At 38.9% G+C, this 26,592-nt stretch overlaps 1 protein-coding gene across 1 annotated transcript in view; it reads left to right on the top strand.

Annotated features, from left to right (window-relative positions):
* ZNRF2 (zinc and ring finger 2) overlaps positions 1 to 25,090 on the top strand; it is a 55,744-nt gene extending 30,654 nt beyond the window's left edge. The window contains exons 2-5 of the mRNA XM_051611737.1: positions 2,340 to 2,435; positions 21,709 to 21,814; positions 22,588 to 22,665; positions 23,967 to 25,090. Of these exons, the coding sequence (XP_051467697.1) occupies positions 2,340 to 2,435; positions 21,709 to 21,814; positions 22,588 to 22,645 (260 nt within the window). The 3' untranslated portion in view covers positions 22,646 to 22,665; positions 23,967 to 25,090. The remainder of the gene's footprint in view (positions 1 to 2,339; positions 2,436 to 21,708; positions 21,815 to 22,587; positions 22,666 to 23,966) is intronic.
* Positions 25,091 to 26,592: the final 1,502 nt, after the last annotated feature.

Genomic DNA, 26,592 nt, shown 5'->3' with positions numbered 1-26,592 from the left:
CAGTATTGTGTCTACAGTTAAAATAATTTGTTATTTGGGGTTACTTAGGAATTGGAAATGGTAATTTCCTTCACACAAAACATGCACTTAACATCTCTTGGGAAAGACTTCTAAAACCAGGAGCTGGTTCTCCAATGATCTGTTGTGTGATCGTTCTGCTGCAAGAAACTGTTGTGTGAACATGCTGCTGTGTGAACCATTGCTAACTTTAGCAATGGTTCTAAAGACCTATTGATGGTTTTCCCTGCCCCCCTTTCACTCCCGATTAGACGAACTGATGACCCTGGGGAATAAACGAGAAGGGTTCTGTCCAGAAAGCAAAGGGAACCTGTTAATGACTGTCCCAGTGCTTAACTAGCCATGAACATAATTGTTAACTTGAGGTAATGCAAACACTCCCGTCTGGCACAGCAAGACTCAGTCTGCAGTGTATAAGGAAGTTACGTGCTTTTTCATCTTAAAATGTGTTGTCAAATATGTCTTACAGAAGCATATAAATTAGAATAACGCATGGGTCTTAGTAGGTTTTGACTAGACTTAAGAATCATTAGCTGCATTGGGCTGATAAAGGTTGAGAGAAAATTTACCCTGGATCACTTTTTGAAGAAAACTGTAGCAAACAGTTGCGGGGTGGATTTGGGTGCTTAGAGGCTGATTTCTATTTTAGTCATGTTGAGATGCAGCCCGGGGGAAGGAGGCTATGTAGTGTCTGAAGGGTCACTGACAAAGCTTTCTACTAGTAAATTAATCCTTTCAACTTGTTTTTTCCACAAGATGTGTTTGGCTGTTGCATGCTTATTAACCTGTAGTTGTAATTGTTGCTTGTGAAGATGTGGGTTGAGGTAGGAGGATTAAATATAAGGACAAAAGAGCAATATTTAAACTGAAGCGTAAGATTGACAAAAGAAGAAATAGATACTAACTTGTATCTTGTGACTAAAGTGGGAAGAATTGGCACTGTACTTTGTCTCAGGAAGTGGTTTCCAGTACATGTTCAGTGGCTGCTCAGAGTTCCATGTGAGTGTTAGCAGTTGTCTGGTTTCACTTGCTTCCTATTAGCTGCTCTAAATATATATATATATAAATAAAAATAATTGTCTTGATAAATGAAGTGTATTATTTCTATCAAATGCTATTGCATCATGTTAGTTGCTTGATCTATATCTGAATAATAATTAACAGTAAAGATCAAAATTCTCAGGCATTAGTAACTTGAAAGTGCAGCATCAAGCCACTTGTAGTTCTTGACTGACTCGGTTTGTTGTGAACTCCTAAGGTTAGATGTTTAGAAGAAAGGGGGAACAAACTACTAAAACATGGGAGGAGGCCCAGATGTGGATGTTGGTGAAAGGTGCAATGGCCATTTATACATACCTGCATCATGACTATTCAAAAGCATCAAAGAAAAATTTGCTCCTTTGCACTGAGCATGGATTTAGGTATTTTTGCTGTATGTTGTCCTGTAGGTATACTCCTTAAGAGACAGAACATATCAAGACCCCTTTTGGTGGTTTTTTGTCTCTCACTTGTGTGTTAATTATTCAGCAGATCGGTCAGACTTTTCTCAGACTTTTTCTGTGGCTCATAAAACTTGTCCAACCAATCTTGTCCTTCAGCTGGAAGACTGCTGTCTTTGGTAATGACATAAATTAAAGTATTAAGCAGCTTTGTCATGGACTATTATGCAGTTGCATCACAATCCAGACTGTCTTAATTATTCTTTACCCCATATTGCCTCAGGCTGTGACCTCACAAGCTAAATAAGGTCATGCTTGGCTAGGATGAGAGAAGTCAAAGGAATACAATGCTACAGGAAATATTAGTGATTCAGTAGGTGAGGTGACACCCCTGAGTTAATGTTTTCTCTGTGCCGCAGACTGGTAGAAGATGCTGCAGCTCGTGTGATGAGATATAAAAGCAAGATTCTTTGTTAAGGTTCCAGTGTTATTCCTCATTAAAGTGAAGATGTTAATTCAGGACTCTTGCCGAAGTTTAGATTTTAATGGCTATGTTCTCTGTACGTTTCTAATTTATGTTTTAGTAGAGTCATATTATTCTCTTGCACTTGTCTTCAGCTGTTCTTAAGAGTTGTTGGGAAACTGTGTTCCAGAGGTGCTGATGTGTTTGCAATTGCCAACAGATCAATTGGCAGAAACAATGGTCCACTGTGAGGTATTTTGAAATCAAGGAAATTATATTAATATAAGAAATGACAGATCAAAACTGAAAAGCTGCCACATATTTATTTTCTATTAATGTGTGAAGAATAGTTTTTTTGCTTGAATATACATATTTGCAATGCAGTTGAGTGTACTCACACATATTTTTATTTTCCTTAGGATTCAAGTGCCCTGTATGTTCAAAATTTGTATCTTCTGATGAAATGGATTTACATCTTGTGATGTGTTTGACAAAACCAAGGATAACCTACAATGGTAAGAAAGAAGTAAGCTGGTAATTATTTCTTAGTTTTAAACATTAGAGAGATAATAATTATTTATTTATAAGATACTCTTGTAACTAATTCAGTGGACTTGGAAATTGTGTGTGTTTTTAGCTTGTGGTTTATTTTTTCAAAATAATTCCTAAGAACTTTGTCTTTTTTATACTGCCTGCCAATATAATTTACACTGTTTACTTGTACTCCAAATATAAAATTATTCTTATTTGAGTGTGCTTATTAAATTTTTTTACCACAAGATCAGATATTGGTCAGAGTGTGTTTAGTGTCCACTTGAGATATGTGTAGCTTAAAAGTCCTCTTATTTAATGACATGAAGTAGTGCTGTAGGTCAATCAGGTCTCCCTCTGAGAGTGTTATTAAGGACTGTTCCTTGACACACTGTGCATTTGCACATGGTTAAAGAAAATGACCCTTTCTTGAAGGAATTAAAGACCTTTCTCATTCAACTGAATGCATATGTGATAATTCATGAAGACTGGTAGATAAGCATGTTTTTGTTATTTTAGTGAAACTTGTGAATGTCAAATGAATCACCTGCAGTATTTCTAGGTTTTTTCACTACTTCGAAGCTCTCCTCCTTGGCTACCTTTGTTGCAAGGCAAACAGAACTTTTGCTACTGTTGGGATCAAACCTTTCCATCGCTGTGACTTAGGCTGGCAGTTGTGTGGCAAACACACAAAAAGGTTTCAGAAAAATAGGAATTAGAAAATCGTACTGAAATTCTAGTGCCAACATTGGCAAAGCTGTCCTACCATCAGGAAATCTTACAGTCCCTCCAGAATGAGCTTACTGCTAACCAGTCATCAGATGTGGAATATATGAGAACAGAATGCAATTCAAATGGAATTGTAGAGGAGAGGGAGTCAGACTCTTTTTGGAGGTGCACAGCAAAAAGTTGAGAGTAATTTGTCACAAGTTACATCAGGGAAAACTGATAAAATTTGAGGTAGAAATACTGCATAATGAGAGTGGTCAAATACAGTACCAGGCACCTGAAGAGGCTGTGCAACCTCCATCCTTGGAGATAATTGGAAATTGACTGAACAAGGCCCTGAACAACTTAGTCTAACTTTGAGCAAGGGGCTGGACAAGAAAACCTCCAGAGCTCCCTTCTGAATTAAGTTAGTTGTTACATAAGTAAACTTTAGTTTTATGGGCTCTTTGACCCTCCTGGCTGTTATGGTATCCTACACTGGATTTTTTTTTTATTGGAAAGAGTTCTGAAGGATGGTTAGGCCCTGCTTCTTCTTTGTCTGGATAGTGACAATGCTGGCCCTTAATTGCAAAAATAATTCCAAATTGTATACTTAAAGTGGTGAAATCCATTTAACAGCACAGCACTCAGGAAAAGTAAATAAGTTTTTTTCTCCTGATGTTGCTGTACGTATATTTGAGAAGACTGACTTCATGTAACAGAGGGGACTTTATTTCTCATTGTTTGCCTTTTTTAATTTAGGACTGAGCATGTTCCAAGATAAGTTGATAGAAGTCTTTGTACTGAGGGATGTTGAGATGTTCAAGTGGGATGTTCATTCAAGAGAAGCAGGCTAGTTGGCCCAGTCAGAGAGGGGTAACATACTTGGGATCAGTTAGGGTGGAGCAGGAGGAGGTAAGATGGCAGAGAGCAAGCTCTGGCAGTAATCCAACTGATGAGATGCACACAAATTATGAGTTGATTGAGTGAAATCCTTTGCCCCTGCTGCTTCCTACATGTACGTACAAGTGCACTCAGGTGACTTTTTTTCCAAGGATACAGCAATTACATAACATAACCTCTCAGTATTGTTTGTGGTGTTTGTTTGTATTACACTGGTGACATATTCAGCCCACCCCCCCGTACTTTTTCTCTTAGCTGGCACGCTGCTGATTGGAGCTCCTTTGGGCCATCCTGTTAACTTTGCTCAGTCCATTAAGTCAAGAAACTTCCATATGAATGAGCAGAAGTAAAAATTGTGAGTGGCACCTGAAACCACTCCAGGTAATCTGCAACATGACAAAAGCAGTTGTGGACAATGCAACATTATTAGTAGTGGTAACATGTCGTTTCTCAATTTAGGAGTGTGTCTGGTGTATGAAGAACCTCAGAAACTCATTCTAGGAAATGGTTATATAGACTTGAAAGGAGAAAATTACTAAATTACATAGGCTGGCTTGAGAGAGACACTTACTTAGAAGTATGTTCTCATTCTCAGAAACACTTAATAGAAGTGTGCATTGATCCTTTTAGCTCCAGTTGGTTAGCTCCCAGAGCCATAAACTAGATCTTGAAGTATAGCCTGAAGCTGATTATTTGCATTACTTCAGCACAAAGAAATTGAGGATATGGCTTCAGAGTTATGCAATGCTCAGTTGTTACTTTGGCACCTCCCTTTAATGAGACCAATGGAAGAGAATTAACTAGCAGATTGGTAACATGCTGCCATGATTACAGGCTCAGAATTGCATGTGCATGTCTGTAAGCATGCATTTTTTTCTTGTATATTTTGCTGTTTGCCATGAGATCATTGATGGATCAGCCTTTTTGTCATAAGCTCTAAGAAAGGCATCTCAAGTTTACCTTGAGAAAAGATCAACTGCTGCTGTCAGCTTTTGATACCTTCTTCCAAAACGGAAGGCATTTCTTTATGCTTTACTTTCTCCTTGTTATCTTGGCCTTATGCCATACATACTGAAATAGAGCCAAGTAGGCATCATTTGCATGTGTTGGTCACTGGTGGTTCCCAGTCCTACTACCACAGCAAGGAAAGTGTAGTTTTCTTTTTTCCTCCCCTTTTTTCCCCTCACCTTCTTTTCTTTCTGAATATTGTGTTGCAAGTAGACGAAGGGAGTGTTAGACTTTGCAGGTGGTAAGATGTTTCAAAGTTGAGCTGTTGGATTGAACCATGCTTTTGTCTACTTCTGTTCTAGATGTGTTTCCTCATGATACTGTAAACTTATTAGTTGTTCTTTCTAAGAAACAACAGGGAGCAAATTGTATGTATTTTGTCTTCTCAGAATGATAAACCTTTATTTTTAAATTTGAGTCTGAGGCATACAGTCTTCCCCAGAAAGGTGTTGTAGGACTGTTTAGTTGTGATTTGGAGTTTAAAAAAAATTAATGAATCCTCCCAACTAATCTGCAATTGCTTGCTGAGCTACGTTTGTGCATTGTGTTTGGCAGTAGGGTCAGTGAACTGTAAACTGGCAACTGTCTAATTTACATGTGTTTTCTGAAAGAGCGATCACAAGTTTGTCCCAGTTGTATGCTGGAAGTTGTGCTGATTTTCATATAAATTAATCAGTACATTTTATTAGCCTTATTCTTTCAAAATCATGTGACTTGCCTGCAACAGAGATCTCATTGCTGAGTCAATTTGGCATGTAAAAAGAGCTCTTTCTTTTTTCTGTGGATCTTTGTTCCAAGTATCTTTTAAACTACTTGTGATACTCATACATGAACCAGTATCTAGACATCTTGATACAAAAGTTGGCTAAGTGAATGAAATTGTACAAAAGCATTGTGATGTTTGGTGTTACTGTTTTAAACAGGCTTGCTTTTTTTAGCAACTAAAGCGCTCTTCATATTTTTGCTTGCTGAATTTCTGAGAAGCCAGAGTAAGTCCCATGCACTGGTTAGCCACAGCTTGCCAAAATCCAGTTTTATGAAGAAAGTGGCTTACTTGCTAGTTGACAGATTTTTTTGAAAACCACTACTAAAATATTATCTAGCCATATTTATTCCTTTGAGCTTCTCCACAGTGTTAAATGAAGCTCCTTACACCATCTTGTTCAAATTTGCCATGGTGAGTTATGCAGGGAGCCCACTTAGGTACTACTCTGTGCAAGATGTTGCCTGCAAATTGGCCCTGAGTTTTGGTTGGGCAGGGGCATTTACTTTAATAACCCTCATGCTTGGGAAGCAATGTGCCTATAATTCCTTGCTGATGATTAGACCTATCTGGTGAAGTGTAGGTTTTGAATACAATTATTGTTGATAATTGTGTGTAACAACTGTGGTGTTCCAGTATTGATGCTTAAATTGAGAAGACACAGGAGAGACTTGTGTCTTTAAGTCGCAACAAATGCAACTAGTTATTCTTGAAGAAGCCTTCTGCTTGGTTCTTAAGTAGTTCTGTTTTTCATGTTAAAATTCCTTTGTTTGTTTCTCAGAATGCTTTGTAAGACTTATATGATTATTATTAAAGGGCCCCTCTGAGAGCAGGGACTAACAGCCTGGCACCTGGCCAGGCAGAGAAGCCAGTGACCCCAGAGAGCTGGGGAGAGCCAGTCAGCTCACTAGACTGGTTGGCTGGCTTGGTGAGCCAGCCTGTTCTCTTTCAAAAGTTTTGATTGAATTAGCACATTCCTGTGGAATATTTTGGGTTTCATCAAGTCAGCACTTTATGTTGGAACGCTGTTCTACTGGAAACTTTCTAAGTGGGTCTCCTTAAAGCCGCTTGCTCAGGGGTGGTGCTGCTTTGACATTATTGCTGCTTTCACTCGGGCTACTCTGCGTTTAATTCAGATATGGCAGTGGGTCTGATTATTGGCTAATGTATTTACTGAAGTTCATTGTAAGGGGAAAAGCTTTTGCTAGTGTAATTTCAGAGATGGAGAATGTTGAGACATCCAATGTGTGAGCTGCTGGAGGATTTTTCCTTACTTTGCAGTAACTCTTAAAAATACAGTTAGTTGATTTTCTAGACCAAAATGCCAATATAGAGCAGGGGATCAAAGATCCCAGTGGGGATTACATATATGATTTTGTATTTAAAGCTTTTTCAGCTCTGTTTTGAATGGAGGGATTTGTATATGGAAAGACTATTATTGACAGAATATTAAAAATTAAGGTAGGTGTACTGCAAGGAAAACACATGTGAAACTTGATGTGCTTTTCCTGTCTAGCAATGTATTTTGGGTTTTGCAGTGTTTGAATGCCCAGCTAGACAAATATTCACGGTCCATATAACCAAGTTCAAAGCAATCTGGGCCACAAGAAGTAACTGATTTAGATTAGCAAGGATGCAAAACAGGGTTTGAGGTATATGGTTAAATTTTGTCTTGTGAGGAAAGAGAAATGGTGGTATTGCCACATGCTGAGGCCTGCATGTGAGTGAGTGTCAGTGTCTTCAGCTGGAATCTGTATGAGCAGTAATTCTGCTAGAGGAGTTGTCAAAATCTAAATGACAGCCGTAACATGTGCATTTTGATCAAAAGTAGAGACTTTAAGATTGGCATGCATCACCTAAAGGACTAAATAAACATATTTTGGAAACATTCTTTGTGAATGGGACTGACTAATTTTTTTTTTTCCAGCACAGGTTTTAAGCTTTGTTGATTGGTGGCTGTTTCAACATTTTTGGGGCAAGCTACTTGTACCAGAACTTTATATTGTTCAGCAGAAGGGAAGAAAAATAGTGCATCTTTAACCTAACATTTGGACCAGTGAGATACCTGATTCTGGTAGTTCATCACCTGCAGTGACTTGATTTACTTTGTCCCCTCTGTGCACAAAAAAAGGGAGAGCATTTCATGCAGCAGGGCTGATGCTGTCAACTTTTTTGTCTAATGCACTCAAAACTTCAGTCTGGAATGAACAGAATTGCTAACTTGAAGTTGACTTCTCTGCCAGAGTTCTTGAGATCATGCCCTAAAAGACCTTGCAAAAGGGCATCTTGCCAGTCTCCCTGGAAAAGCTTAAGCCCTCCTCCTTGTCCTCATCCTTTAACAGGACTAGACTTTCAGCAAAGCAGTACAAAATAATACTAAGGCAAATCAGTTCTTTCATTCCACTTTATCTGAGTTAAAAAATTTTCCACAGAAATCTTCAGTTCTTCCATTCATTTTGGAGTTTAACAAGATTTCTTAGCTGAAAGTTTCTGGCTTTTTGCTCTGCTCTCAATGGTTCTATGCTCTGTCCTCAGGGGTACTGGGGAGGTAGAAGAGTATACTTCTATATGCTAGTGTTACAGGACATGTAAACGAATACTTATCCTGTGCTTGCAGTTGAAAGAAATAGTGACATTTACTTGTTTTGATCTTGTGTACTCATGAACATCCTCCAGAGTGTTTAGGAGGTTCATCCAGTTTCCCTGATGCTTTAAAACTGTTTTCTTCAGTAGTTATTTAGTTATTAGAACTGTTGAATATCTGTTGAACTTTGAGATTTTGCTTAATGTGGTGACAGTAGAACATTTTTATAGTAAATAAATTTTTAATAATCTCAGACATTTGCACAGATGTTATTCTGTGAATTGGTATATTATCAGCTCAGACTTTTCATAGTTTGTCTTGCAAATAGTTGTTACAATTTTAAGGAGGAAAATTGTGTTTAATGAACTTGATTTAAAGATACTGATGAGTTTTGTACTTCCTTTGGGAATTGTTGTTAATGTTTGAATAAGGAGGAAACTTTCCCTGGTGTTCACCAGTGTAGGCTGTGAATAGCTACTCCTGCAAACCATACTGCTTAGGAGGAACAGTTAGCAGACTAGATCTTTCTCCCTTTGTTCAGTAAAGCTGTATTTCCTTCCAAACATCCCAAATCAACAGCTTTTGGTACCTCACAGAAGAGCGGCACTGCAAAAGCAGCATGTCACTGTTGAGGTTTGTCAGGAGGGAGGTTGTTAATTGTAAAGAGTAATGGTTACAAAGGTCACTAAATAAAACCACACCTTAGTACCTATCTCCTAAAGGGAGTAGCACCTGCTTCAGTGACCCCATTTCAGCCTCAGTCAGTGGATGAATTGGGTCAGCCTGTGGAGTTCCAGCACTTTTAGAGGCTGCAGTCTCTTACCTTTGCTCCACACCCACAAACTGTCAACCCATCGCTACAGAATCAAACAAGTAAGCTGTGTATTTCTAATGGTGTGGCTGTGAAGTAGGGTCCTGAAATGGGAACTGAGTGTAACTGAGAGGGAAGTGCTTCAAATGTCTGCAACAGCAGTTCCCAGAACTGCAGACTGCCCCATTTATCTTTGTAAGCTAGAATCTTGGAGGTTTAGTGGTGGTGGCTGAGGTATCTATATTGCTTATTATTTTACTTTACATGTAAGAGGGAGGGAGGCCTAGATGTGTGAAGATGCTATGACAGCTCATTCTCATGGTTCACATTGGGCATGCTCAATAGATTATGCTGAGTATCCTTGCTGTAATGAAGTAAAGTCAACATGCTTGGATCCTGCTGAAGAAGACACTGCAGAAGTCACATCCATTCATATTTTAAACTTTGCTCTCATTTATTCTGAATGCAGCTAATTTAAATGAACATTTGGGGAGAAGCATATTTAATGAGTGATTCTCTGTGTACTTTCCCTTCAGCCAGGCCTAAATCTGCTAAGCTGAACTTCCTGTGATGGAGCCAGCACTAATCACTGCCAGTCAAAATAGCTGCAATGTCACCTCATACTTGTTTCAGATCTTGAGAGCGGGACAGTTATTTTTTTCTCAGTACATTGGAATTAATTGCCTTTATGTAAATGCATACCTGTGCCACGGGAATACTTTATACACAACACTGGATAAATATGGTGAAGCTTTTAATAACTATAGTACAAGCCTGCTTGTTTCTGAAGGAAACAGAGAAAATAAGATTGATGATTCGTGTTCTGAATAGCTCAAGTTGTTTCTTCTCCTTATAAGTTACTCCTAGGGCCAGATAGTGCCATTGTCTTGCTTTGGTACTGACAGTGCTGCTAAAGTCAAATGACAATTCTTGTCCTAGAAAATTACAGATACACCTGTGAGCCAGTGCTGCAAAGCACATCTGCAGGTGACACAGGGAGTGATTCAGCCCAGGTTAGAAGAGGCCCCGATGCATTCTGGTGCATGTCACTGTGTTTCTCTTACATAATGGCAGCGCAGTGCTGCGGGCAGTGGAAGGCGAAGGGCCGGGTTTGTGAGCTCGGTAGCAAACGCTCCCTGTGCTGTGACTCGGCATCATGTGATGCGGGCTGATCGGAGCTACCTTCCATGTCTTACACTTAATCAGTCTTTAGCTTTGAGAGGTCATTCGGAGGATGTCATAAATCGTGTCTGCAACTGCTGCAGTCTTGTGACTGCTGGGAATTTAGCTTCAGAGGAAATAATGTTTTGTGTGGTAATTCTGCAGTCTTTAAAGATGATACCTCTAAACCCTTGAGATTTTACTCATTTGTTAGCAGTAAAGTGACTTATTTTTGTGTAGTTGCTCTGTGGAAACCTTAAAAATACACAGCTGTTTCTAATTTTAGAGAATATGTTTCATTGATGGGATTTGGAAATAAAGCTAGCTGAAATATTTAGGTTTTAAAAAATAAATGACAAACTACACCTCAGTGAGATTTAGTAATCTATGTAGGAATTTCATGGTATTTCCTTCTCTAAATTCCTCACTGTTTTGCAGGAACTAGAATAGATTATTCACAGATCAGAGTTTTTTCTGTAAGAAATACAAAAGAATAGGAGGGGCCCTCTTACTCAGAAACTACCCCAACAGCAGATTAGTTGAATGAATTGCCTGAAATGTCATTTGTAATTTATTTTCTACTTCAGGCTAAATTCTTGCTTTGGAAACTGCTACCCTTTGATTGTTTAAATAGTCTTGTGCTTCTGGGCTGCAGACTCAAACCTTCAATGACAAAAAAAGTCAGCCCAGCTTTTGCAGGGGATTTCAGTGGTAGAACAAGCCTAACTCTTCTGAAACAAGCTGGAGGAACACGCCATTAATGTGATAAACTAAACTGGGTATTATTATCACTGTTTACAGTGGAGAAAAAAATACTAGCTTTTAAAATAAGTTGTAAATTGTTTATTGACAGGAATTACCTTGATTATATACTGACATAAGTACAAAATACCAGACTTGCCTATTGTATCCTCTCTGGAGGGAACTTCTTTGCTCCCGAAGTCTGCGTAACTTTGTGTCTCGTGGCTGCAGATTTGTTCAGCTGCAAAAATAACCCGAAGTTCTAACACACAGCTGAAACACAAAAAACTTCACTATTGCTAGACTTAGCACTGAATTATATTAACACTTATGAAACCTTGTTAAAAGTTTCCTCCTAAAAGCCTCTGGTAACTTCTGTTTTAACCTCATGCTAATAGCTATCTGTAATTTAAAGCCATATCACACTCTTCATTTTAACCATGTTCCTCATCTCCTCCTTTATTGTGCAAGTTTTTGTTAGATAGTCTTAATCTGTAACATGAAGTATTGGATAGCTAGAACAAAAATGTAGTATTCAATGATAATTTTTAGCCCATAAATAATGTTTGTTTATTTGAGGTGGAGGGATGGTGGAGGAGTTACTTGGTTGACACTTGTGTATTTTCCCCCCCATTCAAAGGAGGGGGGAAAGGTGGGTTCAAAGGAGGTCTATTTCAGTCTTTGGCTTTATTAGCTCAAAAACCTTGTTGTCATAGTGGTGTCAAATAGTTTTGATAGCCTATTGATTTAACAAATGAAGAGGAGGAAAAAACCCCAAGACTTTAATATGGTTTTAGAAGCATGCTGCCAGATTAGGTGAATAAAGCTTTGAACAAATACTGGAGAATTGTCTTTGCGGACTTCTCTTAAACATATCTTCCATGTTAATCTTTTTGTATGATTATTTGTGAATGATCATGATTGCTAAATATGATTGAAATTATATGGGTGTCTTTTATTTTACTTCAATGCTAGGATCTAGAAATTGGTGCTATTTGCTTTAAAATACAAAGAAAGATTTGTTGTGGGTTTGTTGGTCGTTTTTTTTTTTTTCTTTCTCTTGAATTTAAAGATGTATATGTTCTGTATCTTACTGAGATAGTAAAAACCTGTAGGTACCCGTTAGCACCAGAAAGACTCTATCTCTCTGCTTGCTGGAATAAATTATAATACTGTATTATGGGTTAGTATTATTAGGGCAGGAAAACTGAGATCACTTTGAAAACTCCGACTCTGTATTTGATGTTATCAGAACTTTTTGCCTTCCATCTATATCACAAAGGTAATTTTATTTAAAATAGTAATAGTGTGTAAAAAGCAGCCTGTCTGCTGTAAACAGAAAAGACAGACAAGTAAAAATTATGCAGTGATTTATAGTCCTGTCCTGTGTATGCATGTTGACACCAGACATTCAGTTTTAACTTGAAGAAGACTGATCTCAAGCCTGCCGAAAAAGAACCCTGTAGGCTTAGCACCTGGCACTGTGGTTAATAAGCCAGACTTTGTGCACACTGAGTTTTGGCACCAGTGTTCTCATTGTGTGTTGCTCAGTAATGCATCATATCTTTCTAAAGAATAGTGTCTTAGACACATCTGTTTTTATCCCCTCTTCCTGTTTCAAGCTTAGGCTCATAGTTTCATCTTTAATGCCATCTTCGTTAGTGTTCCCTATGCATTTATTTTGCATCAGATCAAACCAAACTCCTCTGCAGTCTTGCAAAGAAATGAGTCAGTTGTTTGGCCATTGTTTAAAGACTGGAAAAAAGACTTGGCAAAATCCATTGTGCTCAAGGCACCTGTAGGAAGCCTGGAACGGGAATCTGAAAAAGGACAAAGTGAACAAAATATTGGATCCAATCCTACATCCAACTTCAAAACAAATCACCATTAAGGTAGCCCATGTTGCCCAGAATAGACTAGCTGACTGCATCTGAGCTTCCTCTGTTCATTTCCTTTCTGCCTTTGCTCTTCAGGAGTGCTACTCCCCTACCATTTCTTTCCATTAAGGTTTCTAACGTGCCTACACTGTGTTAGATGAGAGTTTTCATAGATTTCATTAGGCCAGCACATCCTCATCACACTCAATTCCTTGTAGAACTCATTAGAAAATATGTAGAAATGTAGAAATCATTATAAAGCTATTTCTCTGGCTTCTGACCGTAATTTCAGTGATAGTGAATGGTTGAAGACTTGCCATTTGGAAAAACTGCCTTTTGCAATAATTAGGGTCTCCTTTTGTGTTTGGGATAAAACAAACTTAGTCATTAAAACAAGCAAGAGGGATTTCCTAGCCTTGGTGAGGATCCTTTCATACAGGCACGTCAACATCTTGCATTTCCAAGTTCTTTTCAGGTTTAGGTGTTACCTTCAGCTTGACCAGAGACAGCCATCTTCTGTGGTACCTGCTCTGCCACATCCATCCTCTGCTTTACTTTCCTAGTCTTTGTGAACACTGTTGGCAGCAGTGTCTAGTCTTGATTGGCAAAGTTGCGCATTTTACCAGGCTTAGGGCTTCATAGCTAAGTCTTCCCTCTAACTGAAAAGCTATTTGAAGCTATTTGTGTCTCTGCACAGTGTATTAAAGGAGTTTTTCACCCTCCTCCTAATCACAGTGCTATCTTCCTCTTTAAAACATTAAATTAGATTCCCAAGTGATTTAATACCAAAAGAAGCTTAGATAAATACTTTTGGGGTTTTACACCTGGTTGGTTGTGGTGGGATTTATTTTGGTTTGGGTTTTATTGTTGGGGTTTTTGTTTTTGTGTTTACCTTTGGTAAAGAAGTAATCTGCTACACAAGGCAAGCTGTACCACAGCTCTCATTTTTCTTGAATATGAGCCCCTAGGTGACAAAACTTTCTGCTCCTTATTCTGGGGGATACCATGTGGTTCAGCCACATTTGGACTGGATTTCTGGATTGGGATCCCAAGTTCTCAAACGTAAATTGATTTCCCATTCATTGTAGGAGTTTCTTCGTCCTGGTACAGATTGGCAGGCACAGATAAATAGCCCTTAAATATGTTGCTATGATTTGCTTCTCAAAGATAAGAAGCATTGTTTAGCAAAGAATAAACATTTTAAGAGATCTGAATGCATGGATCTCATGCTGATACTCTCTCTTTTGCTCATTTCTGTAAATTTTCTTCATTCCAGCTATTTCCAGCTCTCTGTGAGAAGCAGTCCTCTCTAACTGCAGCAGACTCTTTCTGGCAGTTAGAGGTGCTGGTTGCCCCTGGGCATTTACTCAACCACTCCTTCTTTTGTAGCATATTTGTGGTGTAAGATCCTCTTTGATGGTAAACTCAGCCTTAAGAAGTGTAAATCATTCCTACCTGATAATGCCGAGGAGGAGGTATTCCCCGAGTGATAGCTCCTTACACTGTTTCATAAAGAGTTCTATTTTGTTGCTGCTTTGTTTCTTGTGGGTTTGTCCCTTTACATGCTACTTTTGATTTAGCTCCTGACATTGAAGACTAATACCCGATAACCTGAGAGGTCATGTAACCTTGATTAAAACCCAAGAAAACAGCCTAAAGGCAGCTTCCTTGTTCCATGTGCTGCAATAAGCAGCTTTTCTTTAAGACAGTATGTGCTGGGATACACTATTCATGATGGAGTTGCACGGTGGGCCACTAGTTTGGTACTGCTGCTTTCTCACCCAGTTGACTCCTAAGGAGACAATATTTAAAAGTATTTTCATCTTTCAGAAACAGTGTTACTGAGCACCCAGGAGAAGCCTTGGAACAAACAAAACATCTCAAGGAAACACTGTTCAAGAATAAGTTACTGCTTCTGTTATTCAAAATGCAAATATACACGAGTTCAGTTGGAATGGGCACTTAGTACAGGATGGGTAAGGCTGACACAAAGTCTCTTTACATCATCTTCTGGAGGACAAGACTTTGTGGTTTGTTCGTGAACAGCTGCAGCTCTTTGGCCTGTATCTAGACTAAAATTTTACAGTTTAAGGACATGCATGGTACTTAGAAATGTGGTCAAAGGAACTTTGGAAGTCAGTACACTGGAGAAAGTTGTTAGCTATCTTGAGAAGATTTAATGTTCAAGGGCATCTCAACCTGCTAGCAGACTGATGAAACAGAAGTTAGAAGGACTGTAGCTTATGCAGAATTTTCAACATCAATCAGATAATTGTCTCTGTATTGAGAGCAAATCTTGAATCACTGTGGAAACAGGTAATCACTCTGGCAATAAATCTCAAGGCATCGGCACAAGCTGATAAAATTTATCTTTTATGAGTACTTATTTCAACTTAACGCTTTCTACCAGCAACAGGAATATGAACTGAGAAAGTTGGTGCACTGACTGTGACAGCATACGAGCAGCTGGGGATGATGTTGCTTGGAAGTGAGGAGCTTTATTTCTCAGACTACTTGGCCAGACTACTTTTTTCAAAGCCTAGCTCTTCACTGGGAGTCCTGGAATGCACACTTGACATTGAGAGCAAGATCTCTTAAATCAGACATTTTATGAAAGCTGTGTTATTTAAACATGGGATTTAATTTTAAGTTTTTTTGCAGAACTGTAGCTTGTATGGTCACCATGGATTTTAAAGTTGTAGAGAGATTTCTATTGTGGCCACCAAAGCAAACCTCTTCACAAAATAACTGGTTCCTTCATTGCACAAATCACTCTCACCTCTATATTATTTAGTTTACCTAATTGGAATTGTGTCCAGGTAGCTAGGACTGTACAGGCTTTTATACTCATCCTATTCCCTAAAATGTATTTATAGCACTGCTATATCAGTTTTTATTCAACAAAAAGTGAATATTCTTTCTCTACACCAGATTATTATCTGTCTTAACAGGAAGCATCTAGCTATTTCTCAGAATTAGCCTCGGAAAGCTGAGGCTACACAAAAAAACTGAATCCAGTTCTTTAACTGTTGGGTTAGCTGAGAAACAATGAAACTTCTGCAGCCACCTCCCTCTATCTAGCTTAGCGTGGTGTTGCCACACAAGTATTGCCAGTTGGGCCTTACTCTGCAAATATTTTTCTTGGGCAACTTTCACTTTGTTTGGTTTGCTCCCTCCTGTTTACCGTTGTGTTTTAAGAGGAGGAAGCACCAAAGGCTGTAGGCTATGTTTGTGCAGGAAGTCTTTCTCGATGGGTATCTGTTTGTATATAGATATCTCAGTCTAGGACCAACACTGAACAAGGTGAGAGGGAAGGGGAACATACGGAGAATGCTTGAACTTTCAATAGGAAATTGTGACTGGCTGTGGTGTTGCAAGGGGTGTGAAGAGTGAGATGCCAAAGAAAGCCCCCCAACATTGACCAAACACTTTGTCAGTATTTGAGGAAGTGTCACATTTTTTGTAGCTGGTTAGTTCATTTTAGAGAGGTTATATTTTTGTGTATTGTGGTGGGAAACGTGTTTTTAGATTGGTGAAGATCTAGGTATTATTACGCAAGTTGTGCAGTGGTGTTTGGGGTTATTGTGCCTGTTGGAAGCACATGAAAAGCTGCAACATGTGCAAGTTTGATTAGCATATGGGTATTTGTTTTTTAAGCAGTATAAAGGGGACTTCGGATTGAAGTTTGTCAGGAGAGCTGAATTTCTACGTAGTCAACTTTCTGACATCTTCCATTTTGCATCCAATCTAGAGGAGGTTTTTTGTATTAGAGCAGTAAGAAATGCTTCTGGTCAGGAACCCACTGCTTCTTCAGAAAGTATGTTCCTGCTGAGGGCTGTGCTAGTTTGTCTTCTGGCTGTGAGCTTGCAGTCTCCATCGGTGAGCCAAGGTACTGGCTTTAGCTCTGCCTTGCTCAGTGTGCTGACTGACCCAGTAGCTTGGAACACTCTGAGTTGCAAAATAAGGATCTTCTGCAGGGACAATTAAATGATCTTTTTCCTGCTGTTGAGGGCCTGAGCACTAGAGAATCAGCTTTCCTTCATAGTGTCTTTCTGCCTCAAGTCTTGAGCAGCAGTGGAGGGCTGACCTGCTCATCCAGGAGTGATCTCCAGCTGGAGCATGATGAAACAAGGATGTTCCCCTTGCTGCAGGCAGGATGCTGAAGAACAAGTAGAATACCAAACAAAATGCTTGCTCTCCTAGTGCTTAGCGTGGACTAAGAGAGAGAGAGCTTTGCTTGCAGCCAGTAGCAGGTTGCAAAGATGGTGACTGAGCTAAATGAGAGAAGCGCACACAGCATAACAGTCCCTTTTCCTTCCATTCCATTGTCTACTTCTCCCAAGGATATTAACTCCAAATAAGAAGGCTGTCCATATTACTAATATCAGGTGGTGGCTAATAATGTTAATCTGTTCCTCCTTTCTCCAGTGTCTGCATTGTAACAGTAAACGAGATTATGGGAGTAGGAGGAGTGGTAGAAAAAGTAGGTCTAGAGAGAATGATATTTCAGGGAAAACAGGTGTGAAGAGAAGGAAAACATAGTAGGAAATAGCTGGAAAGGAAGGGGGAGGGAGAAAAACAGTCATGGAAGAAGCTGGAATGATTTCGTAAATCAACTCAGTAACATTTGATAAGAGTATGTTAGTCACATACACACAGTTGCTGGCTACCTACTAGTTACTGTGGGAATTGCAGGTCCTTCTGGTCTACTTGGTTTTGTAACAGTGTAAAGGAAAACTTTGAATTGTCCCAGAAGGCAAGATCAGTAAAAGTGTTGAATGAATTCTGCAAAGTGGACAAATTCATGGGACATGTGTGAGGAAGTATGTTGGTTTCTTGCTGTCTGTAGCTTCATGCACTCTGATTAAAACCAAGCAAAGCAAGTCTCTAGTACTTAAGTGAGAGAGCTTTTTAGTAATTGGCAACAAAAATGAATTAATAACAGATGTGCGATAACAAGTACTATTCAGTGAAGTTTCATTGGTATTTTTTAACTTCTTACGGCTCTTGTTTTATCAGTTTTAGTGCTGATAAGATTCTGTTCAGAAGGAACGTTCCAGTAAGTTTGTCATATTCCTGAAAGGGTGCACTTTTGTGTCATTCCTCACTGTTAAGTTAGCTGCTGTGGCAGCCTCCACATGTAGCTTTTACTTTTTAGAAAAAAATACAGGTATTTAAAAAAATTGTCATACTGGCTTAGTTCAAAGGTCTTTCTGACTTGGTGTTCTGTTTCCAATGAATGCCTAGAGAGAAATAAAATTACTGCAGCTATAAGGTGATATCTCCCCAAATGTTTTCACAGTCTCTGTGGTTTTTGACTTGGGGTTTCCTGAGTCTAGGGCTGTATCTGTGTTTTAAAAAGAAAACCAAAAAGCAATAGCATAGATCTTAGTGACTTAAACCATAAGGTATGTACTGCATGTGCTTTTGCAGTCCTCGGTTTAAAGACAGACTATTTCGTTTCAGACTGTTTCAGGCATTGCATATAATTTTAGCCATGACTAAGCTGATGGCTTTGATAGTTGTTGGATACATTTTTAGAAAGTTCTCCAAAAAAAATTAATTGGTAAACTAGGTGCAATTGCCTGGATAATTGTATTTTAGTTCAGTACTACCTATTTTGCTATAAATACAGGAGTAGAGCAGAATTTATTTTTCAGTAAAGATGAAAGCAGAATTTTAAGAGGAAAATTTGCCAACAACTGGAAGTTAAAACAGTAGTAGTATTAACCAAGGGTAGACAATAGGAGAAAGACACACCTCAGCAGACACAGGAGGGAAATACAACACTGCCAGATTTTATCTCTGACTTTGACTAGTGAGTACTTGTTCAGATAGCTGGGAAGGTGGAGGAGTGTTTACCTCCTATTTGGTGTAAGGCAGATGGATGTGGGGGTGTGTTGAGTGTTTGTGTATGTACTCACGTGTGGGTGAGATGGAAAAATGTGGCCTCTGCTTATTTCCTCTTCCCACTTCCATTTAGGTAACACACTCATAAATGTTTTAATCATAACATTGATGAGATCTCAAACTGTTCTCTTTTTGTATGGGGGAAAAAAAAAGATAAAAATAATTATTTGTATCTGCTGAATCATTCCACTGCAGGAAAATATAGAAACAACAACAACAAAAAATTCAGACTGCAGTGATTCTAAGCAAAATTATTTACACATTGTTCCCTAACAGATATATTTAAATGTCAGTGTTAAATGGCCCTTAAACTGACTTCAGTCTGGTATAAGCCAGTGTTGGTATAGGGGAGTGCTGTATGAAACAAGTACAGAACAAATTCTTACTGGATCCAGGTCTAACAGGTTTTTTCACTTATTTTTCTTTATTTGGGATTGATTATCTGAATCACCTAAAATGATCAAAAGGGAGTGTCATAGGTCTGTGAAGGATTTGGTTTTGCTGTTGTCATTCTACATGTGTAATCAATTATGAATGTAATTACATGGGTTTGCATCAGTGCCAAGTTGCATGTGGGCATTTCTAGCAGCTCAGTATTTTGTACCACTTCCTTCAGTACTTAGCCTTGCATGAAGGCCAGGTAGGATTCACAAGGTTAACACAAGGAGTAGGGAATGCCATCTTCTCATTATTTCAGTGGAAGAAGAGCACTGAAACCTGTTAACAAAATCTCCTCTGCAGGGCTGGCAGAGCTCCACTGTGTTTCTGAGGCCCCATCCATGCCAGCCATCCTCAGCCTTCACACCAGCTCCCTCTGGCACAATTAGGCAAAGCCAGACCATGCCAGAGAGGGCAGCAGGCTGTTTGCTCAGGGCTTGCGTAGTAGGGGCAGTACTGGCAAAAGGGAACCTAATGGTAGCTGAGGATAGTGCTGGAGTACTGGAGGGAAGAAAAAGAGTCTCAGACACTTATGCCAAGGCTGGTGAGAGATACAAATGTTTAGATTGGCATCTTGCCCTAATGTGAGCCAAAAGGTGCAGAAACTTGTTAAATTGCTCAGCAGGAGTTCAGACCCAAGTGTTGTACAGTCTGGGGAGTGCACGATAACCCAGACATGCACAATAGAGAATGATGTGAAAGCAGTTCACAGGCATGTTTTCTTTTAGAAATTATATTTTTATTGGACAGCTTTTTAATTTTTGTCATCGAAACTGGACTAAATGCTTCCCTCTTGAGAGTGCTGAGGACGAGAGGTTGGCAATTAGTTCACTGGAGGTATCTAAGCATCATTTTGTTTTGGGTACCAGCTTTTAATCTGATAAAGTGACTCTGTGGGAAAAATTACTTCCATTAAGTATGCTCTGTGTATAGGATACATGCTTGAATTACAATTACACTTCTTCCTGCAACCTAACTGTGGGAAGAGAGTGAGATCTGCTCATAGGAGTTTTGGCAAAGTACTTGTGTAAAGAGATTGTCTAGGAGGTAGAGTCTGAGCCTCAGGCAAAGATTAATGACTCTGAAGCAGGACGATGCTCTCTGGAGAGTCTTTGCTTCCTGGTGTCAAATACTGAAGTATCTTTTCATTAAGAAAATCAAACACAAGGAAGTATTTCTCCTTAGCACCCTCTTCTGGGCAAGTTCTTAGTGTCAGGATTTTGTGACACATCCTTCCTCATGAAGATACAGTATTTTTAGCATAACCAATGAATGTAGCAGAGACTGAAATGAGCACTCTTTTAGAAACCCAAACACCTGCAAGACAGCTTGCTGTTATCTTAAGGGAAACAAGGTAGACCTAATTTCATTTCAGTTTTTGCTGCAATGTAGCTTTTTTGTTGTCTGCTTGTTATTTTGTGTGTTGGGAGTGCTATAGTGATGAGTATTGGAGCCACTGGAGAGAACAGCTTAGAACTGGTGGTTTCTCAGTTGTATCTGAAAACTGAACTGAGGAATTTAGTTAGAGTCATTGGAGCTATACAGCAGTTTTCCTTGCCTGATGGAAAGCTCTCACTCCTGTTTCTAACAGTTGCATACTTTACATTTAGGAAAATACGGATGGGATGTGATAGAACATGCTGACATGGTGAGAAGAGGAGCTTGAAGGTGTTAAAGATGAGTACCAGAAAGGCTAGTAAAAGAAAGCCAGATGTATGGAAGAGAGATGAGTGGGAGAGTAGAAAAAGCAAATGATAGGCTAAGTGTTTAGAAGTTAAGAAGTTATTTTACCTAGTTACTTACCTGTGTTGTCCTGTCTGAAGAAAAAAAAAAAAGGTAACAGTTAGGAAGAACCCACCCAGCAAGAATCCTCAAAGCCCAGGAGGCATTATGTACCATCTGTGTATAGAACCAAATTTCTCCAATGCTTAGCTCTTGGGGTCAGCAGCACCGCAGTGGTGGCTGCTGCTGCTGTGTGGTTCAGAGCACAGGTTTCCCAGGTCAGATCAGAGCAGCCTGTGCGGTGGGGTATGGATCTGCTGGGAGAGTATAAACTCCCAAGGCTGCTGGCTCTTGATTGTGACTGCCCCTCTTTTCCATATGGGTGTCTTTCTACAGGATAAATGCTGGGCTACAGCTGTGTTTAGGAAAGAAATTTAATCATAACCATATTTTAATTTGAGCTGTTAAGATGTCTCCCATCAGGAATCTTCAGTCAGCTGGTGTGTCACTGATCCTCACCAGGGTTTTCTGCAGGACAAGAATTGTCTTCTGTAGCCATCCTTGATGTTCTGAATAAAAGCTGGTTTGATTATATATTTTTTAACTGTTTAACTTTGTGCTCTTTCTTCAGAGGATGTGCTGAGTAAAGATGCTGGGGAGTGTGCAATATGCCTGGAAGAGCTGCAGCAAGGAGATACTATAGCACGGCTGCCTTGCCTCTGCATATATCATAAAGGGCAAGTATTCCTCAGGATGAGTATACAATTCCAGATGGTTGCATTTATTGGGTAGCTCCTCTAAGTGGGGGTGCTTGAAGCACCACTAAAACTTAGTTGCTTTCCATTTAAGAGAAGAGCAACAAAGAAACAGCAATAGCAGCAACCCTAAAGATATTTTTAAAATTACATCTTTCTGCCTCTCCACTGATGTATTTGAAGTCAGTTTTCTCTGTTACTGTCTTCTCATGCTTGCATGAAAAGCCCACAGGAAAAAAAAAAAGGTGACATTACCTGTCTTGGGAAGGAGCGGACATCATAGCTAGGGATCTTAGGCTGTCTGTACCTACATGGTAAAAGTTGTGTCAAATGCTGATAGGCTGGGGAGGGGAAAGGGGAAACACTTTTTAAACCTTTTTTGTCTTAATTTTTATAAGTGTCTCTAAGTGCAGGAAGTGTCAGTGAATGATACAAGCAAGGTGATAGTGTTGGTAGTGAAGTAACCTGTGTATAAAACTGGATAGTTATTTGTAAAATGCTTCCTTAGAAAATTGTAATGCTTAAGATATTTAGCTGTTCAACAGTGTTTAATATAAAAATATTACTCTGATTTGGGGTTATCGTATTTTCAATAAATGTTGAGATATGTGTGTATATACATATAGTTCTTTGTATAATCTAAAATCCTACTATTAATTGAAATTTAGTAAAAAAAATTATATTCATATGTTCCTGCTGAATATTACTGAGATATTCATGTCAATTGTTTTCATTTTTTTTCTTGCATCCAACAGCTGCATAGATGAATGGTTTGAAGTAAATAGATCTTGCCCTGAGCATCCATCAGATTAAGACAAGATTCATGGTTTTAGGTAATATTTATTTTTAGATGCGTATGTTTCAACAATAAATATCTTGGATTATCTGAAATAACTCTTTATGCTATTTTTTTTAATTTGTGAATTTGCTACCATATCTCAGAACTGCAATATTAATCACTAAGTTTTTATATATATTGCAATTTGTGAAAGGTTTCTACATCCTTCTGTGGCATGTTCTGAAGTTATGTGTTCCAGTTTCAGTACTGGAAAGTGGCAGGCCAGTGCCAGTAAAGCTTTAGCATTTTGAAGAGTATTTTTTCCATGGAAATGAAGCAATATTAAAATAATACATTGCATAATTTTGTATTGTTCCATGAGTACTGGCACTCATTTCTCACAGAAAGCTTTTAGAATCATAAAAAAAGTTGAAACTAGGTATTTTCAAAACCACTTTGATGTGAATCCCTTCCAGAATGTTTTAAAAGTGTAAATAAATAAAAAATGTTAGTATGTTTCTGTCCATCCCATCTCACAGAGGTTCACATTTTTCCAGCTTGTGTTTTGTGTTAATGATTTCAGATCAGCAATCAATGTCAAAGGTTTAAAGGATAGGTTTATTCTTTTAGTTGACTAGTTCAAGAACTTTATCTTGCATTAAAGTACTGCCCCTAAGCATTGCAAAACACACCAATAATCACAGAATCATAGAATGGTTTGAGTTGGAAGGGACCTTAAAGATCATCTAGTTCCACACCCCGCCTGCCCTGGGCAGGGACACCTCCCACTAGACCAGGTTGCTGAGAGCCCCATCATAATTCTTAGAGAAATTGAGTTATCTGAAACTCTGACAGGTAGCTGAGGGCTTAGTTTTATTGCTCTGATGGAAATAATAAAAAAAAATAAATAACCCAATCCTTCATCAGTGGCATTTATTTGTTCATTTGTTTCATCTCATTTCGTGAGTCTCTGTTGCAGGTCACATTGCAGTGCTCTGATTGTTGCATGGGTAGCAGAGAAAACCTGAGGGAAAGTATCTTGCTACAGGGATAATTGTTTTAACCTTAGGGCAGTGTTAGCTGAAATTAATAAACCCATTTCCTGTGTTGCCCCCAATAACTGAATTGTGGAAGAATCCCACATGCTGTTTATGAACACGTTTGTCTCTGTACATGCTCATGGGTGTATAACCTCATGTTAAATCCAATTTGCTTTTTTTCACAGCAGAGCAGATAATAACTGGGGGCTTATAGAAAAGGGGAAGGATAACATGGAGGTTGTGCTCACGCTATTTGAGCATGTTATATATTGAAAGAGCTGAAATGATGGTACTTTGTCTTCTGCTTTTTCAACAGCTGCTTCCACTGATGAGAACATCTACGAGATGTGAGGTTCCCTTGCTGAACACAGTGTGCCTGGCTTGGGACTTGCAGTTCTTTGTGGCTGAAAAAGGCAAAGATGGACAGTGACATGAAAAAAGCATCGCAGACACACCCGGTTACTTGCCAGTTGTGCTCAGTATACCAAACACTCATGCAAAGGACACACAGGGATTTTGAAAATGCTGCACATTCTGTAACAATCTACTCCCCGCTGACATTACTGACTATTTTATATTGAAGGCCAAAGTTCCTAATTTCAGCCTAACTTCTGGTTCTGTGAAGGAAGCGGGTTGTTGGATGTGTTTCCTACTCTGTCTCAAGAGGAAGCGGAGACATTGGTCCGTGCTTTCTGAGATCCTTGCAGGAGGATGGCCCTGGTTTTGAGCGGGAACGTTTTCGCCTTCTTGTTGGCTGAAGAAGAGTAAATGGCAAACTAAATATAATCTTAACAGTGTGACCTTAATTTACTGAATTCACACCCTGTTTTATGTTCTACACTTTTTCCAAGAACAGAAAACATAAACTTCTCTGCATAGGAATACTGTATTTCAACATTTTGTAACTAAACCTTTGTCACAATGCAGTCCAAAGAGTAAAACCAAGACAGGTAACTAATTTATCTTGAGCAAGCTATAGGGATCGTTGAAATCTGCACATGGTATGGCTATTTAAGTAACTAAAACTTCTCTTCTACTGCTTGTGAGTAAAAACAAAACAAAAAAATGCAGCAAAGCGAAATCTTACAGCTATGCAACTTTTTTTTAAATAGGAAAGAAAAAAAAAAATTACCAATTTTAAGTGCTGCCAGGTAAGGTAATTTGTTTAACGGGTATTTTTTTAAAGATGTTTCAGGTAATTATTTTATTGTACTACTGTCATCTCCAGGCTGCCTCCTGAGGTGTAAATGAGTAACTGCAAAAGTGAGCACAGCAAGAGGTTTTTATAGGCACGGGTGAGATAATATCGAGGTGGGATTTGTGTTTAATTTTTAAAATGCAGAAGTTTTTGTTTCCTGGTTTGAATGTTTTATTTTGATGGCAGGATCTGTAGTACTTTGCATCTAAATCCTTGGTCTCTTTGTGTGGAGACAAGCATTTGATAGTGTGGTTTGTTGGGGTTTTTTTTGGTGATTTTTTTTTTGTGTTGTTGTTGGTTTTTTGTTTTGTTTTGTTTTTTTTTTTTTAAATGCACCTGCATTTGTTTAATTTATTATTATTTTACTGTATTATATTGGTACAAACAGGGCTCCACAAAACACAGGATGTTCCTGGCAGGGTACACCAAGTAAAACTGTGGATAAGTATTAGTTCCCATGAAGTACCACAGTTCAAAAAAATAAAAGACAGGAAAAAAAAAAAAGACAGACGATAAACTGGAACAGATATCAGGGCGTAGAAGCATACTTTTTGTATCAAGAATTAATCGTAATAGTTTCTGAATTTCACAGCACAGGGAAGAATTTATGAATATTTATTAGTGACAGCATTTTTTAGTGGGTTTCAACAGTTAAAATAAGTTGCACAACTCTTTGAACAATTTTCTTGTATATACATAATTCTTTACTTTTTTGTTTAAGTACGTATTTCTCTCTGTTGCTACTGTGATTCATATCAAAAAGGGCAAAGAACAGGAGCAACTGCTGCTATCTGGAGAACAAGTGCAGTGTATGCTACTAAACTCTCCTATCTTGCTTGCAGAGCAATTCTTGCCTGGATGACATTTTCTCCTGAAAGTTGCTCTGTAAAATGCCTTTGTTATGCTGCAAATCTAAAAGAGTCCAAACTAGATAGTTGCTGTAATCACCGGTGCAGTTTCTACATCTTTAGGCTTGCATCACTGGTTTCAGCTGGACCTGTAGCTGTGGGGCCCTGTTGTATTCTCTTTTTCAGTGAGAGCAGAACCATTTTGTCACACTTCCAATCCTGTAGTCACATTGAATGTACAGTCAGTTCCCTGTACAGATTCCTTTTTAGCTGAGAATATTTGTGTTGCCTTGTATTATCCTGGGGGGGGAGGGAGGGGGGGAGGAATTACAGCACCTCTAATACTCTGATAGCAGTGTTGCCTGCAGGCCCATGTTTCTGATGGTTTAAATTCCTGGTGTCCTCTGAAAGTAAAGTTTATGCATTTGCATTAATTTAAAGTTGATGGTTGGCTTCATGCCTACAGAAACTCACCTGTAATGATGTGAAGGGGGTAGGTAAGTGTTTTGGTGTCCTGTGCTCTGAGGTCATGGGTAGTCTTTGGCTTGGGGTTTAAGTAGGTAAATGTTATAAACATGAATCTGTTTACAACTTAAGCTCAGTTTTAGTAGTTCTTCTTTATAGTTAATTTACTGTTTTTTCAAAAACCTTAATTTTCTGTGTTCAGATGCAAGTAGCTGGTTTAAAGACCCAGCAGTTATCACTGCTGTCCTACATGGAGGACTAGTGTTTGAAAAGCATGCCGTGAGCAGTCGCACTGATGCGTCATTTTGCAGGCAAGGATCTGTTGCTGCTTCCCTCAGCACGGTAGAGCAGCAATACCTTGGATTTTTTGAGGAACTGATAGGAGGTAAGCCTTAGATCCTAGTTTGGCTCTCTTGGTATCCATAAGCCTC

This window comes from Apus apus, chromosome 2 (genome assembly GCF_020740795.1).
Source record: "Apus apus isolate bApuApu2 chromosome 2, bApuApu2.pri.cur, whole genome shotgun sequence".
In the NCBI taxonomy this organism is placed as follows: domain Eukaryota; kingdom Metazoa; phylum Chordata; class Aves; order Apodiformes; family Apodidae; genus Apus; species Apus apus.
This window is presented reverse-complemented; position numbering and strand designations above follow the sequence as displayed.